This window comes from Danio rerio, chromosome 7, assembly GCF_052040795.2.
Source record: "Danio rerio strain M-AB ecotype USA chromosome 7, GRCz13ab, whole genome shotgun sequence".
Classification (NCBI taxonomy): Eukaryota; Metazoa; Chordata; class Actinopteri; order Cypriniformes; family Danionidae; genus Danio; species Danio rerio.
In genome coordinates this window covers 56,259,479-56,278,715 of record NC_141027.1, presented here as the reverse complement: position 1 = coordinate 56,278,715, position 19,237 = coordinate 56,259,479, and the positions used below count along the sequence as shown (strand labels likewise).

The 19,237-nt window shown below is 34.0% G+C and overlaps 1 protein-coding gene across 3 annotated transcripts in view; it reads right to left on the bottom strand.

Annotated features, from left to right (window-relative positions):
- acsf3 (acyl-CoA synthetase family member 3) overlaps positions 1-19,237 on the bottom strand; it is a 93,797-nt gene that overhangs the window by 45,077 nt on the left and 29,483 nt on the right. For all 3 annotated transcript variants that reach the window (XM_087261957.1, XM_087261958.1, XM_087261959.1), the window contains exons 6-7: positions 16,595-16,686; positions 7,423-7,549 (exon numbers count right to left, since the gene is read on the bottom strand). In XM_087261957.1, the coding sequence (XP_087118083.1) occupies positions 7,423-7,549; positions 16,595-16,686 (219 nt within the window). The remainder of the gene's footprint in view (positions 1-7,422; positions 7,550-16,594; positions 16,687-19,237) is intronic.

Genomic DNA, 19,237 nt, shown 5'->3' with positions numbered 1-19,237 from the left:
TTTTAATATTTGAGCAAATAAAAATAGAATTTTTGGTTTGTTGTTGCACTCTCCCATTACTGCATTCTAAGTTTAACCCAAATATGACAACCTGATAATGTTAAAAGATTCCATAGAGAATGGTGAGTGTTCACATATTGCAGAATAGAAAATAACACAAACTTTGTTTGTGTATTTGTAAAATATCTGCTATGAGTGGGGGAATCAATTCACATGATTAATATATGTTTCTCCTTTAACATTTTTGCATAAATGCTTGTTATCTGAGCTAAAAGTGCATTAATAATTTTGTTAATAGCAAAACGTGAAAAAATATATTTGTCAGCAAAATGATAATTATGAACCATTCAATTCAATTCAATTCAATTCAATTCTTCTTTAATTCTATAGACCTTTTACAATGTAGATTGTGACAAAGTAGCCTAACATAGAAGTTCAAGTAGATTGAATTTGTCAGTCCAGTTTTCAGAATTGAAGTTCAGTTTAGTTCAAATTTCACTGCTGAAAGTCCAAACACTGTAGAGCAAATCCATCAATGTGCAGCTCCACAAGTCTCAAACCAAGCAAGTCAGTGGCAACAGTGGCGAGGAACAAACTTCACCAATCGATGAAAGTGAAGGATTACATTTTTTTGTATATTTTCTTTGAACTTTTAAAAAAAATTCTCCATTAATCCATTTGTTAAAGAATGTGAAGTGCTTTTGTTGTCAAATTAAACTAAACGTGTTCGTTCTTGTTAAAAAAGCCAAAAAAAAAAAAAAAAACTATTGAAACGAACTGTAAATAATTTTTTTCAAATGTCAAAAAACTATTTTGTAAATGTTATATAATATTTTAACAACCATAATAACTGTGAAATTGTTGTAAAACAAAAGGTGTAAGTTGTTTGTAATAACAATTCTGATTGTTTTGATTGTCGTGTTCATAAGTTCACACTTATGGACGATCTAAAACCAACACTGCAAATAGATCAAGTGCAAAAATGCAGTTAAATACATTTAGCAGCACTCCAGTGAAATATTAATTCTTTCTCAATTATTTCCTGAAGTTTTTTTTAACACATTTAGTAACATCTTAATAACGTAACATAATAGTATCACACATAACAGTAACTAATTTCTGATAACAAATGCCTTTTTTATTTTGTCTTTGCTATAATGGCAGTAGATATTATTTGTTTCAAGTTATTTTGCTAGATAGTAGTATTCAGCTTTTTGTGTGTAATTTAAAGGTTAATTATGATCTATAGGTTAATTTGATTATCTAAGAAAATTAGGTTAATTCATATTTATAGAACACAGAGAATATAATAAAGCTATAAATAAATCTGAACCAGTCAATATACAATACCTAACAAAAGTCTTGTCGTAAGCTACTACATGCGCAATAATGTTCATGTCTGGTGAGTGGGCTGGCCAATCCTGGAGCACCTTGACCTTCCTTGCCTTCAGGAACTTGATGTGGAAGCTGAAGTATGAGAAGGAGCGCTATCCTGCTGAATAATTTGCCATCTCCTGTGGTTTGTAATGTATTGGGCAACACAAATGTCTTGATACCTCAGGATGTTGATGTTGCCATCCACTCTGCAGATCTCTTGCACGCCCCCATATTGAATATAACCCCAAACCATAATTTTTCCTGGGTCTTCTGCAGTATTTGTGATGAACGATGCAGTTCAACAGATGATTCATCAGAGAAATCAACCTTCTGCCACTTTTCCATTTGATCAACTAAGTTAAGTTATTATTTGCTGCTCTTACAACTGGGATCAATGACAAGCCTTTTGTCAGGTAGTGTAAATATATAATTTCATCTGCTTACAATTAAAGCACTATAAATAAATAAAAAATGGTTTTGAGATTAATAAAGCCTAAAGTATTTATAGTGATTTTTTTTTTCCTCTGTGAAATATCCTTTTACGTAAAAAAATAAATAATACATTTAGGAAAATAATGTACTACTGTATGGTACTATTTTATATCCTAACAAATGAAAAGCAGCTATAGTTTTATACGCACACGCACGCACGCACGCACGCACACACACACACACACACACACACACACACACTGAGAGAGTACGTCTGCAGGCTGGTGTGTTCTGAGCTGATTGCTTGCTCTCTTATTATGGGATGTTGCTGTGTAATGGAGTGTGACAGAAGCATGAAGCACCGCAGCTTTGTTCATGCCACCTCATGCACTCTGTCCCTCTATAACACCAAACTGCTCTCTTTCCTTATCCATGTTTATGTACAGTACATTTATACGTTATAAGTTGGTCATTATTCGATTGTGATATTCCTAACTGCTTTCTTACAGAGAATACAAACAGATATTTTTAAACCACTAAAACTTTCTGCCCTAATTATTATATTCACTTCTTAACACAACATGTTGGCTCAGTGGTTAGCACTTTTGTCTCACAGCAAGAAGGTTCCTGGTTCGAGTCCCAGCTGGGTCAGTTAGCATTTCTGTGTGGAGTTTGCATGTTCTCCTCGTGTTGGTGCGAGTTTCCCAAACAGTTCAAAGACATGTGCTATAGGTGAACTAAATAAACTAACTTGGCTGTAGTGTATGAGTGTGAATGTGAGTGTGTATGGATGTTTCCCAGTACTTCCATTTTCAAGTGAAAGGCCATCTGCTGTGTAAAACACATGCTAGATAAGTTGGTGGTTTATTCCGCTGTGGCGACACCTGATGATTTAAGGGACTAAGCTGAAGGTAAATGAATCTTCTTAATATTACTTAAGAAAAATAAATTGCTATGCGTAGTACGGTAAATTTTTGAATTGTTATCTAAGATTTTTTTGTTGTCATAAAGTAGTTAAGTAGTAAATCATGACTCTTACTTTATATTTAAGTTTTCTGAAGCTACTTCTTTTTAAATACACAATATTGAGCTATACAATAAGTCAAGTCTTAAGTCTGTTAGATAATGCATTTAAATCAATTTATGCAAAATATTACATTAGCTATGTTTCCATCTAAAGATGCAAATTAAATGTATGTGCATGACTGGAATCCAGCATATAAGATATGCAAATAAAGCAGTATTTCTATCCAAGTAATCAAAGAGAACAAATATCACTTCCTGATGAACTGGCGCCAAATATCAATTGTAAAAATGGAATTTGTTGCTGTAGGAGAAGCTGTGTGAATCTTTTTTTTTATTGTGTGTGCGTGTGCGGTCCTTTACTGACAGCCACTTCTGTGGATCTGGCCGGAAAATATGGTGAAAAGTCCTACATGACGGTGTTTACTGATCGCAGTGTTTTCTTCAACAATGCCACTTATATATGCATTTTGTATTAATTTCTGTTTAGTTCAGTTATGACTTTAGACAGATTAAGGTGATCAAAAATGATAGCTGTTTGGAGCTTGTGTAGGGCTACAGTTCAAAATTCATGTTTTACTGAATAAGCAGTTAGTAAACACAAGTACATCTTATTCGGTCTTGTTAACCGAATATTTTCCGTCATTGAGGGATTTTTTTCAGCAGTGATGGAAAAATCTGAAGGTGATCCGTCATTTTGACAGATTATGCTGAGGGTGATCTATTGTATTTTGTAGCTAACTGTAATTCCCACTCCTGTCCAGCTGATGGCGATTGCCCTTGTTTTGCCTCCTCTTTGTCACCGCTGCGTACAGTTGCAAAAAGTCACAGCACCTAAGTGTGAGAAGTTTCTTTAAACGGCCAAATAGTTGTGATATTAATAATGAAGGTGAAAAAAAGAGGAAGTGATGCAGTGGACGATGAAGAACAAACAGACAAAAATACGATTCAACCAAGCAGCAGCTAGCAAGGTCAGGTTTATTGTTTTTATATTGATGCTCTTGTGCACTACAAAATAATTTATTCATTTTTAGTATTATTTGTTTCTTGCAATCAATATACGCTTATTATAACGTATTTTATTCTTTGATTATTTTTGTTATGGGATATGCTGTTTGCATTTTATTCAAAGGTTAAACGCAGTGCCTGTGTTTGCTGTTACATAAATTAAAATGGTACTAACGTAATACCAAAAGGTTTTATATGAAGATATATGAAGACTAAGTCGCGCCAGCTCCGGGCAGCATCTGACCCGATTGACACAGGCCGGAACTGGGCATCCAGGCTCGAGTACGGCAGCCGGAGTCCCCGGCAGGTGAGAATCTAGCTGGAACTGGCCAGAGTGTATTTTGCTATCTATGGTGCTTGGAGTGCAATGTGAGCACAACCGGACTCAGAGGGGTGCAGCCGCGCCCCTGGTGCAGAATGAGCGCGTGCTGTAGTATTTTTTCCCGGTGAAACGAGTGCTTGCAGGATTGGAAAATCCCACATTCAGAGAATCCAGCAAACTTTCTGATCACAGCCTTAGGAGAAATGTTTCATAATTTAAAAACGCTGGCTGAAGTGGCGCTAGTAAATCCGATCTTTGGTCACGAGAAGTCGACTTTCCGAGGCAAAGACAGTCTCCCTTAATGCGTTTGATTACGCACATACAAGTACCCAGTTCAGGTCGACGCAGGAGGAAGATATGAGTTAAGGGAGATAGGAGTTTTTGTTCATTTGTCAAACAAATAAATGAATAATTTAGCCTATATGCTCGTCGTGCAACTTCATATTTAAAATATAAATGAAAAAAGCGATTAGAAAATATGCAAATTAATTTACGGTCAATAATAGGTTATGACGGAATTTTTACAATCCTCTTCGTCAAAATGACGGACAATGAGAAAGTTTAAAGCGACCTCTGATATATATATATATATATATATATATATATATATATATATATATATATATTAGGGATGCTCAAAATAATCGATTAACCGTTAAACGAAAGGGTGCGTTTGTAACCGATTAATGCTATCAGTTAAATGATTAAAAATATTAGTTTATATATTTTTAGTTTGGCAGCATAAGGGGCCGACTGAATGCGCCTTTGCATTAAGAGGGGCATCTTTTGCACGCGGCTCATCCCAGAGCAGCAGTTTGTGTTGTCAAGACAACTACAGAAAACTTTTAAAGAGCTTGGTTTCCGCTACATTCACCAAAATGCATCCATCCACGGCTACATTACCCTTTCAAAACATTCAGTTATTGTTGTTGTTTTTAATAGCGGATTATAATCGCACCGAAACGTATTAAAAGGTGAGTGAATTATAACAACGCAAACTTTTCTGTAACCATATATAGTGCTGTGCGCTATCTGTTTTAACCCTTTGGCATTACGTGCTGACTGATTGACTGACAGGTGCGCGATGCGTGAGGCTAGCAAACTCGACGAAGCTTTCAGTTAAGATGAACACAGTTTCTATAGTTATACTTTATTTATAGATTAAGGTATATGGCTCTGCATATAATCACTGTGTCTTGCTGGAGTTATTAGCCGTTTCGCTTTACTTCAGGACGCATTAATGTTGTTCTGAAGGTCTAATCGCTGTTTTAAGTTATCCAGAGCTGTATGAATGTACAAATCTTGAATATCACAATAGCATTAAATATTACAATTATTTTTTAAAAATTTTTATTAAAAAGTTATTAAAAAGAATCAGTCAGTATTTTCGTTTCGTAATATAAATTAATTAAGTGAAAATAATTTAGGGCAGTCCTATTTATTATTCATTTTATTTAGATTATTCTGCTCTTCTGTGCTAAACACTGCAGGTGCGTGAAAATGCTCTGTTGTATTGTTCTATTATTAATATGCTAGCAAATAAAAATAAATCAGTATTTTAAAATGCAATATTTAATGTGTTGGACACAAAATAGACACGTCAATTTGTTTAATATAAAATTAATAGTAATCTGACCAGTTAACCGTTAATAACCGATTAATGAGCGGCGGTTGTTGGTTAGCAAAATTAACCGAAATGAGCATCCCTAATTATATATATATATATATATATATATATATATATATATATATATATATATATATATATATAAATATATATATATATATATATATATATATATATATATATATATATATATATATATATATATATATATATATATATATATATATAGACCTCCTCTCCCTCAGTCATCTTTCAATCAAGCAAGTTTTTCGTGTCAGCGCAATGATTGGTTGTCGACGTCAACGACCAGAGCAAGGGGTGGCAGTAACGGATCAAAAAGTTTGTTGTCGACCACCGAAAAACAGGAAGAAGAAATTGTCATTCCCACCATTCATATGGATTTACTTTTATCGGCTAGACACCGGCCTAACAGCTCCATGAATGTCGGTGCCATCACTTATTGATTCGTGATCGGTAAATGTAGCTTGTGTAGACGCTACAGCGCTACTTTACTAATAGAATAACTTTGCTACAGTAAAGCGTATCCATTAACTGATATCCAAAATGCGCATAAAAATATGTGAACAAAAATGTAGTTAATGTAGCATTAAAATAAATTTTCCAAATTAATGTTTTGAATTATATGCAGTATTCTACACCAAACTCTTAAAAGAATAGGTGCACTTTAAATACCTGAATGATGCACTTATTCAACTATTAAAATAAATTGTGAAGTGTTGGACACTTCACACACTCAACAGCCGCTGGTTTGCTCATGTATAAGAAGGGGTGGAGCTTTCAGGCACTGACGTTGGATTACTTTAATGATTTTGGATTCTCCTACGAGAATGATTATAGCCCCTCCTGATGGTGAATGCAGTTATATTCAAGGCAGGAATTATTTAGTAGTTTGATCTTTTATTTTACTAATTTGGCAACCATGAAATGTCATCTGGGAAATGGTTTGAATTTTTCGCTTAGTAAAAAAATTTCTATTTGGGATGACACTACATACATACACTATACTGTTGGGTGTGCAAGTGCATAAGTACATAGAGCATAAGTGCAAAGTGTATAGTGTGCCATTTGGGATGCAGCTTGGGTTTCACTGATGGTTATCAGTTCATTGTTGTTTTCATGTTCCTGTTTGAGTAACGTCCAGGTTTTCTCTTTATTCTAGAACATCGGATGACATGTTTATTTGAACCTGTGGAAGCTTCCTGTTTCTGGACATTGTTCTAAGTCTATCTATCCTTTCTGAGCACTTTAAGACTTACATTCACTGTTCTACTTCATTAAATTGTCTTTCACTCGTAGTAGGACTTTTCCTGTTTCTTTCCAGACAAGAAAAGCCGCTGATTTTGAATAAGAATCAATTATGCCTAAATATTATTTCACAAGTAAACAATTCTTTGGGTTCTAAGCCCTTCTTTTATGATATTGAATCAGATCATTCAGTTTTTGCCCTTTGTTGCATTCAGGCAGTCAAACCTTCATTTAGGATGTCAACGCAAAAGAACATACAGTCCTGCTTTGTGCACATTCTATAGACATTCTCCACGACTGTGCTGTGTATTACATGTGTAATGTAGTAACATAGCAGACAAACATGAAGGAAGTCTGAGAGCAGTACCTGTTTTGAACCATCTGTCCTCAGTAAATGACTCTTCTGTCTCCTGAGGTTTGTTCCAGTACTTCTGAAAGACGGAAGAACCTCGAACCAACAGCTCACCCTCCTTCCCCTCCAAACCAGCCTTCACCTGAGAATAAAAAACAAACTCAGTTCCAGAGACTTAAAATAGTGCTAAAGGAAGTAGGTCTTCTCCACAAATGACATTAAATTTATTCTATATTAGGTAACGTCTGGTCATAAATTAACATATTTTAATTATCTTTGGTACTTATGAGTATAGGGAACTTCCATTTAAAATGACTGTGCTACAAATTAAGCCATTTCTAGTAAAAAACTAGCTGTGATTTTCCTCTTCATTACTTTACTTTTCTTTATATTCTGCTGTATTTGTGTGGAAAAAAAAATCAATAGACATTAAGCTAGTGCAAAATGCAGCTGCAAGAGTACCAGGTCAAGAAATATGACCATATCACCCTAATTTTATCTTCCTTACACTTGCTGCCTATTAATAATCAAGTTTCATATTGATTATAAAGTATAGCTTCTTGCCTATAAAGCTTTAAATAACCTAGCTCCTGTTTATTTAACCAACCCTCTGTCTCGCTACAACCCAACCCGCTCTTTAAAAGGTTGCGAAACGCCAAAACACTTTTTGAGATGTTGACATATGTGTCCCACACTGCTAAAATCACTATTAGGACACATATATTTCACAAAAAAAAAAGTGACAATTGATCTTTTTTTTTCCAGCTAATTTGTTTTTCCGGTAAAAAAAAAAAAAAAGATTTCCTTGTGTAAATTCTAGTGTGGAGACTGGATGTCTGTACTGGCAGGTTCAACGTGATGTCTTTGAGTTTTCAGCAATAATTCATGAGAAAGACTTGGTTCGAACCAATCAGCATGCTCTATTGTGAATGAGGTGCAACTTAATTAATTTAGATGATATAGCTTTGAAGACTCTTTTAACCTGTTACAGTGTGACGGCAGAGAGACGCCATGTTGTATTAGAGTAGAATTGTTTGGAGACATGCATGGGTCGTCAGTGAAGATATAAATGTGCCACAACAAAGGTTTTGTTTCCATTTCCCCGTGATGAGAGCACTGATCGCATGTAGAGATGTGTGGATTACAGTGGTCTCCTTTGTAAGGAATTTTTTTTACCCGAGACCTTTTCTCATCTGGAAATGCCACTCCTCTGGTTTAAAAAAGAAGCGGTTCCAGTTGTTGTTGATTGTCCTGTGTTTATGTCTATTCAGAGGCAAAGTTAGTATTGTCAACAGTACCCTTTTAGTTTTTAAATACAGATGTTACTACTTCAATGTGTTCCTTGTGCCGCCATTCATACCGCGGCGACGGCGGTACTTGATGCCCCAGGAGCATTTGACCACTGGGTGGCACTTTCACCACAGATATTCAGCTAAACAGACTGTTCTGTTGGCGTAGCTTACTGTATGTGATGTGATGTGTTCAATTAAAATATAATTTTAATTTAATTTTTCTGGTAATAGACATGCTCTTACACTATACTATGCTGTAGAAAAGATACATGGTGAGAAGTCAAAAAGCAAATATAAGAATTAAGTTATTAGCCTTCAGTGCCCGATTAAATTGCGTTGGGGTGAAAATAATGTTTTGATTTCTTTGACTATCATGGCAATGTTATTATCTCAAATCTTAAACGTGCGCATATAAAAAACAGCAAAATAATATAGATTATCCTGCCGGTAGAGCACATCACCTCACAGTTGTGAACTTGTGATCACCTCAACTTACATTTAAAATTTGTTTACCTGGTTTATTGTAAACTTTTTAAGTGCAAAGAGGATTCGTTTTGGAAAATAGAATTGAAGAAATGAAAGACAACTAAAGTGAAAGCATAAACATTCAGTACAAATAAGTAGTCTTAAATAAATAAATAAATAAATAAATAAATAAATAAATAAATAAATAAATAAATAAATAAAGCAGTCTTTTAGTCTAAATATAGAGAGATGTAGTTTGCTATTTTGATAGGACTAAGACAAGATATTTTCATTTATGTTTTTAATTTACGTTTTTATTTACATTTTCGTTGTTGATTATATTTTACTATCTCATTTTATGTTTCAATTATACATAATAATAAACGAATAATGAAAATAAATAAATAATGAAAATAGGACATAAATTAAGTCTGGCAGGTTTATTTTTAATAATTTAGTTTCAGTTCCGTTTTTTTGTTTCAAAACGTCAATGTTCTGCTTTAAAGTATAACTGTTTTGTTTTGTTTTTTTACTTAATGGCTCAGTAAGTTTTGTATTTTAATTTCATATTCAGTCACCTTGCATATGCGTGTGAAATATAATGCCGCATAACCGCGGAAAAAGAAGAAAAGGCTGTCAGTTAAAGCTAATCAAAATTAGTTATATTAAAATACAGCATTTATGTTAATACAGGCAGAGTGTGAACAAACTCAAGGCTAAGATATGCGCTTGTTTTTTAATGCATTTAAAAATAAATGCTATATAAATAAATGTTTTTTTTTTACTTTTTTTGTAAAGGACAATGCACATTATGTTATTGATGTAAACTTAGGCTAAAACTTACCATTGATAAACGTGACCTACCTCAAGCAGATCACTTAAAGTGTAATAAAAATAATGTTGCCGCACGACATAAACGAAGTCCCGCAAGTTTATTTTTAATAATTTAGTTTCAGTACTATTAATTTTTTTTTTCTCAAAAAATCAATAGCACTTTCAATAATCTAAACATTAAAGATGGACCGCAAGATGTGTTGAGTGGCTATATGTTGTGAAGAACGATGGCAAAGCTAAGTGTGATTATTGTAATAAACTAATAAGTTATAAAGCAGAGAGTCCCGACCAACAGGACTGACTTAGCATATGCGGTTGGCTCATTCTTCACGAATATAGAATTAAAATAATGGCGCGTTAGGTTCATTGTGCATCCCGCAGGTGCAACCAACAAGAGTTGTGCATTTTAGTTTAACTTTTTTGAGCGTTATAAGCAGCTCGGTGTCAGTTTTTAATTAAATATATCGAGCCGAAACTAAGCAGCGCATTCTCTCCGCCTCCTCCTTTATAACCAGCGGGACACGCTACTGAAGCAGGAGAGACACTCCGTCGTTCATAATCTTAGCTGATGTGTCGGAGTTGAAAGAATATATCAAAGAGGAATGTTCTTTGTACAGTGCCGATATGTTTAATCTTTTTTTCCATGTCATTTCTCTTCAGCAAATTATATTTTTAAAGCTGCTTGATTCTTTTAAAACCGAAAGCAGAGCCCGTCAATTGGTGTTTTTTCATAAGATACTCCTTTATTAATGTTTTATTTTATGAGTGTCTTTAATGTGCTTTTTAATAGTTTTATTTTATTCAAAGCAGCGCCTAAAAGCGAATTTATCCTCGTGGCATGAGAGCAATGTCATGTCGCATATATTGCCTTTTTTTCTGATATTTTGCATAAAGGTTTTAATCAAAAGACAGGTAATTTAATTACTTTCGATGTGCTAAAATATTTGTTAAATAAATGTTATTTTAAAAAAGGCATATGCAATGTGCTCTGACGGGTAAAATCAGATTCTTTCTCTCTTTCAAGTTCAAAGCAAATTTGAATGCCAAAGGATTTTAGATATGCATATACAAGACTATATGTAGTATTAACATCAACAAATTAATAAAATAAGTAGCAAATGAGAAATAAATGACAGACAAGTTGATAAAAACAGACATTATCTCTAAAAGTTATCAGAATTGCAAGATTAAAACAGCTGAATATAGGCCTAAAATAAATCTAGAAAGCTTGCGCACTGATATTTATTCTTTTTTTTTTTCGACTAACGAACAATTTCAACCACGGGGAGATACCGACAGCTTGATTTGCAGTATTTTCTAACATGTTAGAAGAGGGCAGCGGACATGGCTGCCTGTGGGGAAGCGGCTGTGCCCTCAGCAGCTGATTGAGACGGAGCTGCATATCCTAACTAAGTGCACTAAATACTCCGAGACAGGCACGTGCACACATAGGGCTCAACCTGTGCAGTGCACATGCCCTTTTTAGTCTTGGATAGAAAGTGCCCTTCCAAAATTATCAAAAGTGCCCCCGCGACGCGGCACACCCTCGGTCCCGCCCTTCAGTAGGCGCGCGACAACACTGCGTCAACACCGCTCTTCAGTACTCGAGCAACAACAACCCCCAAATTTTTTTATTCTATTTTTATTTTTATTAATCATTTTTTTATTATGTTATTTTCATATTTGTTTGCACTACTGCCCTTTTTGCACTGTCTTGTTTGTGAGACGCGACGCTGCACTGCTTTGGCAAAACGAATGTACAGTTACTTGTCATGCCAATAAAGCACCTCAAATGTGAAAATGTGAAAATAGCCTAGGCAACAAATAACAAATAGTAGTCTAATAATAACAAAAAATGCCCTTTTCATTTTCATACAATAGGCCTATGTGTGGGTTTTGACAATATGTGTTTAATTAAGCTATAAAGATTTGCCTATCAGATGAAATGCATAGTAAAATATGAAATAAATGTCTCTTTTGCTGAATATTTAATTAATCTATATATTTAATATTTTAAAAATCAACTCCTTTTTGCCCAGAGAAAGAGGCGCGCGGCACTAGCGGACATGGGGTGCTTTCCCAAAAAAAGACGGACAGTAACTTGCGGCTGAACTATGCACAATTTGGGGAAAAAAAGGATATAGTGATGCATGTTTCCCAAAACCCCTAGTCTCTCTGTCGCAGATCCATCATTTGAATCACGTTATAAGTAAAACGCACATAATGATAAAGCACACCATCATCACGAGGGCAATTAAATAAAGACAACCTAAACAATATTTTTAATTGTTTATTTATGTAATGTGAGTTTTTATAACTTTGTTCTTTAAATTATTTCAATATAACTTAGGCTATTCTATCGAGATGACACCATAAAAGGCCTTCAATGCATTGATATAGGTAATTGGGATACATTGAAAAGCCGATTTCACTATTGACCCTGTTTTTATTCATTGACGGCTTCCCAACGCCGCAATTCTGTTGCGCGAAAAAAAAGCTGCTGCAAATAAGCAAATTTATGACAATACAATTTTAATAGTTTCATGATAGTAGTAGCTGGTGTGCTTTATCTGCGTGATTCTGATTTGACATTCTTCCGCTAAACTTGCACTGTGTTGATGTGTAAATGGGCTATGATCTTTGCTATTGAGGCTAGCATCAAGGTGTAAATGAGCTATAGTTCTCTTTGCAACTTTAAATTTCGAGGTGGGGGAAGTGGGAAGAGGCAATTCAAATGTACCATCTCTAAAAATAAAAAGGCCGCTTACGCGGCATTTGTGTTCAAAGATTATTACCTTATTTTTATTTTATTATTATTAATTTATTCATTCATTCTTCATTCATTTTCTTTTCGGTTTAGTCTCTTTATTAGTGTGTGATCGCCTCAGCGGAATGAACCGTCAACTTATCCAGCATATGTTTTACGCAGTGGATGGCAGGAGGGCCAGCTGGGGCTTCGGGACGGAGTGAAAGGAAAGGCGGAATTTGCCCCGAGTCTGGGAAAGATGGCTTGCCGTAATTACACTAGTTTTCCTATCGCACACATGCGCCAAACACATAAACAAATAAATAAAAAAGGGAAAGAAAACATCTAGCCTTGAGGTCTTTTTGCTTATAATCGCCCTTATGTTTCCGTTTTAAATGTAAGGCTGTTGCATAAAATAATACAATTTAAATTTATAAGTTACTTTGCTGCGTCCCCGTTGATGTTTCAATAACGCATAATAATCTACACACCATATTAAAGACACAGCAGACATAAAGGTTGTGTGTGAGAGCCCGAGCAAAAAAGGATCAGATATTGATCACGCACGCACAGGAAAAAAGGCAATTATGCAACACATGACATGCATCGCTCTCAATTGACGGGCTCTGCTTTCTGTTTTAACATAATCAAGCAGCTTAAAAAATAATTTGATGAAGAGAAATGACAGGAAAAAAAGTAATAAAAAAATAAAAAGATTAAACGTATCGGGACTGTTAAAAGAACATTCCTCTTTAATATATTCTTTCGACTCAGATATATCAGCTAAGATTATGAATGACGGAGTAGGCTATCTCTCCTGCTTGCTTCAGCAGCGTGTGTCCAGCTGGTTATGAATGAGGAGGCGGAGAGAATGCGCTGTTTAGTTTCGGCTTGATATAAAAACTAACACCGAACTGCTTATAACGCTCAAAAAGTTAAACTAAAATGCACAACCCTTGTTGGTTGCACCCGCAAGTTGTGTTATTTATATTTGTGGCTGTGAAGTTTATTAATATATATATATATATATATATATATATATATATATATATATATATATATATATATATATATATATATATATATATTGAGATACTGAGCCATTACAAGTAAAAAAAAACAACAACAAAAAACAAAAATTTTACTTTAAAGAAGAACAGACGTTTTGAGAAAAAAAAACTGAACAGAACTGGAAATAAATTATTAAAACTAAACTTGCAGGACTTCGTTTATGTCCTGCGGCAACTTTATTTTTATAACACTTTTTTTTTGCCCCGAGTCTGGGAAAGATGGCTTGCCGTCATTACACCGATCGCACACGAGTTACATGCGTCAAACACATAAATAAATAAATAAACAAATAAATAAATAAATAAATAAATAAATAAATAAATAAATAAATAAATAAATTAATTAATTAATTAATTAATTAATAAGGGAAAGAAAACATCTAACCTTAGGCTGAGGTCTTTTTGCTTATAATCGCCCTTATGTTTCCGTTTTAAAGGCTGTTGCATAACACAATTTTAATTTATAAGTGACTTTGTTGCGTCCCCTTGATGCTTCAATAACGCATAATTATCTATACACCATATTAAAGACAACAGAAAGACATAAATCTTTACAAATTACCTGTCCCCTTTTGTAGACTCAAAACAAGTGTCAAATCTTGAAAAAATTGCCTGAGCCATTTTAAAATATAATTTAAAGAATTACATTATCGTATAAAACCGCATTAAATAAATAAACCAATATAAAACAAGCAAAAGCAAGCTATAACAGTTTAGGTAGGTCTATGTAGCCTACATAAATGAAACCGTTAAAGTCAAATTAAACTTTCATTTTACAAGATTTTTTTTTTAAAGATTTTAGATATTTTCTAAAAACAATAAACACCAGAGAAGGTTTAAATATTTATATAGTGGGTACGATGATAATAATTAAATCGTTCAAACAGAGCATTTTTTGGGGAGAGTGAAAGCAGAATGCGACCTTTTGATGAATTAGCTCTAACCTTTGACAGTTTTTTTTTTTTTCTTTCCGTGGTTATGCGCGCATTATATTTCAAATGCATATGCAAGGTGACTGAAATTGAAATTAAAATACAAAACATACTGGGCCATTAAGTAAAAAAGAGAAACTTTAAAGAGAACATTGTTGTTTTGAAAAAAAACAACAACTGAAAACTATTAAAAATAAACCTGCGAGATAGGCCTATGTCCTGCGGCAAAATTATTTTATGAAGCAGTATTCAACTTAAGCACTTTAGACCATGCGCCTGACCGTTTCTTAGTGTTTCACCACATGTCCTTAAATACATAAGGCCTATTTTTATTATTTTTCATTATTCGTTTATTATTATGTACAATAATTGTGACATAAAATTAAATAGTAAAATATAATCAACAACGAAAATGTAAATAAAAAGGTAAATTAAAACATAAATGAAAAGGTCTTGTGTTAGTCCTACCAAAATAGCAAACACTGAAAATCTCTTTACATTTAGGCTAAAAGACTGCTTTAATTTTTTAATTTAGGCATACTTAGAATATTTGTACTGAATGTTTGTGCTTTCATATTAGTTGTCTTTAACTTCTTCAATTCTATTTTTCAAAACGAATCCTCTTTGCACTTAAAAAGTTTAGAATAACAATAAATCGTGTTAACAAATTTTAAATGATTAATAAAGGAATTATAATGCTTTGACTTATTGTTTAATCTCATTTACAAGCACAATAGCATATTTAAGGCTGCTGTGTGGGCTATTTCTGTCGGTTCGCATCCCGTCCCTTTGCGCCCTCTGGCGGCTCATTCACAAACTGCGGTCATACACTAAAAACAAAGCGGCTCCTATTTCAAACGGTGGCGGTATATGACACGGCGGTAATAGTCACTTTGAACTCTCACCTACTGTACATACCTTAGTCAAAATGACTTAGTTACTAAGTTTACAGTACATTAACATCACTACAATATTAAGAACTGAAAAATTCACTGTAATTCCTCCGCAAACTATTTCCATCGTGTATGACTTTCGACACATTTTCAATACACGACTGTTTGATGCTTTTCTCTGCACCTATCAAGTCTCTGTATCTAACGAGAAAAGCTAAGCTATTTTTTTTTCTCCCATACAATGTGCGGGATTAAAAGTTCCATTAAAACAACACACTTCCAGCAGTTCCTTGCATCCAATATCTCGTTTGCTACAGGGGCAAGCATAAAATGTTCCTGATTTTCCTTTCATGGCCTTTTTAAGACTCATGTCAAACTTAAATAAATAAATAGGTATATAGTAAAAAAATATATATATATTTATTTATATATATATATATATATATATATATATATATATATATATATATATATATATATATATATATATATATATATATAATTAAACCATTTCACACGAGGGCTAATAAATTTGTCCTAAAATGTAAACGTTTATTCTGATAATAGATGACTAGTTTAGCATTGCCTTTCCTTTACGAACAACAACTACTTTTTCATATACCATTTACTTACCTTAGTTAAATGTTCTGTTTAATCATTTATCACACACACATCCCCCTTTTCACAAATTGACTAATGCCAACACTACAAAACGCAATATATTAGTTGGACACATCAGTCTTAGTGATATATCCAACCACCACTATCTCATGCTACACATTTCTTGTAAAAATGTTTTTTAATGTGTTCACAGAGAGAAATTTATTGGCAGTGGATGACTACTTACAGTTTAACATAAGTTACTCACACAGCCTTTCCAAAGTGCCATGCATTAAAGGAAGTAGGTGAATAGTATAACACTTATTTACTATGGCAAAAAATAGTTTATCTGTACCTGTGTTCCTTTGCTGGTTCCCTCAGCGATGACAATACTGCTGTTCATCATGATACGCACTTCTACTCCTGGCAGAGGAACTCCAACAGCACCTGGAAAAATTAAACAGATATAAATAAATACATTAATTAATTAAAATTGTATATTTTATTGATGTTTTCATTTTAGAGGCTTATATGCAATTTAAGGTCATAAATTTGGTCTACTATGTTGCTTTATTGTGATTGAAATCATCAAATATGAAGTAGTTACTAAGAAATTTAATGATTGATCCATTTATAATTGTTAATCCTTCTGTACTTCTCAGCTTTTCAATGGACTACCCTTTAGTTATATTAGTAGCTTTTTGGCCCCATTGACTTCAATTATAATGAATATTTATTTATTTATTTTTGATAGCAAAAGCAATGACACCTTATAATCACACATTATTGACTGTTGGTAGTTTTCCCTGTTGGAAAGAGGTGCTGTTGATCATCAGTTGGCACCATTAACCCTTTAGATAGGCCTGTGCAAAAAAAGTTTCTAGCATTTATATAGAGTTCTCTGGAGTTCTATGGAGTAAAACAACATATTATAGTGTGTGTGTGTGTGTGTGTGTGTGTGTGTGTGTGTGTGTATAAATACACTTAATATGTTTACTATGTTCTGAGAGTTGAGCTGTTTATTTTGATTTTCTCAGACATTTCAAGATAAGTGCACAAATGTCTCTCTCTCTATTTAACACAGAAGCAGAATCTAAGCTTTTTTTTTTTTTTTGCAAATGAGTGCTCTTTTTGCACTGTAACTGATAAGAGTAAAATGTAAAGTATTACTTCTTCCCAACGAGGAAAACTAGCATCAGTCAAGAATGCATGATATTATGGTGGTATGGCTTTGCAATAAAAAGTCATTATAATGGAAGTAAACAGGGCAAAAACAGCCACCAACATAACAACTGGGTTGTGAGTTTGCCCAGAGAGTATTATTGACTTAAAAAAAAAAAAGAGATTAAAAGCATTTTCCCAAAATACTGCATTTGTCAAAACAAAATTTTTCACAAAAAATAATTCGATTTCCCGAAACACTGAGAAAGTTGTGGCCAAATTAAGAATCAAAATCACCCCAGAGTGGATGAAAACATCACCAACAGCACAAAACGATTAAAAAGACTTTAAGGCTCTATTTTAATGATCTAGGCGCAAAGTTTAAAGCAAATGGTGCAAAAATATTAAGGTGGTGTCTGGACGGAAAAATGCTTAGTGCCTTAGCAAATGGTCTAACAGGGTTGTGCTTATTCTCTTATGAGCTATGGGTGTGTTTTGAGCCTAACATGCATTTAACCAATCAGAGTCTCATCGTCCATTCTCTTAAAGAGTCAGTTGTGACGCGCCATGGTGCATTGGCGGACATTGTAAGTGAAAAAAATGAATGCTTCACTAGCGAGAAAACTGTTAAACAGACCATCTGACCAACCTCCTCTTTACTTTACTTGTACTCTATACTTTACTCCTTTACTTTTGTGGATAAGGAAACGGTTTTGTATGCACTTCACTGAAGACATGCATTAGCCTACATGTTTAATTTAGTTTGTTAAGTGCAAAGAATTTGTTTCAAAACTATTTCTAAATTCAGTTCTAATTTACAGCAAATTAATAAATGAGCAATAATAAAAACTGAGTTACAAACACACATCTTATTGTTATGCTCCTTGTGGTGATGCATAACTAACATGCTCTGCACTGGACTTTAGACCAGCTTTTAGATGGTCAATGGCGCAGTCTATTTCAGTTTTTTAAAATAGCAATGCGCCAACAATGCGCCTTAACACACCTCCTTTATAGACCAGCACACCCATGCATCCTCAAAGTCACAATTTGATTTGCTATTCAAACAACATTGTGCAATACATAAAAATTAGGGTTGCACTGGTCTGAAAATAGCAACAAATCATGCCAGACACGTCTTGCGCCTTATTGAGACAGGTGTATGATAGGGCCATTCATTTTGGATCATCTCAGAAATAATGCTCAGATTCTTCTTGCAAAACGACCAGTCAAAATAGTGTTCCAGCATCTTATGCTGGCCTACTATAATAAATTCTGTCTGCTCTGGTGAAGCTGCAGAAGACATACACAGAGCTAAAGAGTTGTCTTACACATGTATGTAGAATCTGACCATTAGGGGCTCGGGTGTGAATATAAATGAAATAGGGGGGCTGATCTGAGGTTTGTGTACTGCGTCCACTGGGATATGATTGTGTGTGTCAAGTGTATACTGGAATGTGGCTGTCCCTGTAGCAGAATTCCTGTCACAAAATGAGAAAAGGACACAATAACTCCCAGACTGCTTAAAGAAGCCATTAACAGTCCTTCTGCCATTCACAAGCCCTCATTAAAACAGAGGACACACACACACTCATGTTTAATTCAAAGATTCTCCACACTGTGCCACTGTAGGGAGTGGCAGCACCTTCTAGTACAATACAGAAAGAGAAAGAAATCTCTATTGGCTACAATTGGTTTAGTTTTTTTTCTGTCTTTAACCTTTCTGAAATTCTCGTTTAACTAAATTTGCACATTTTCTCAAAATGTTCTGTGTAAAATGCTGGCTGCACTGGGTGTTAATGTTCACTTACATAGTATTATAATAAAACAAAAGCAC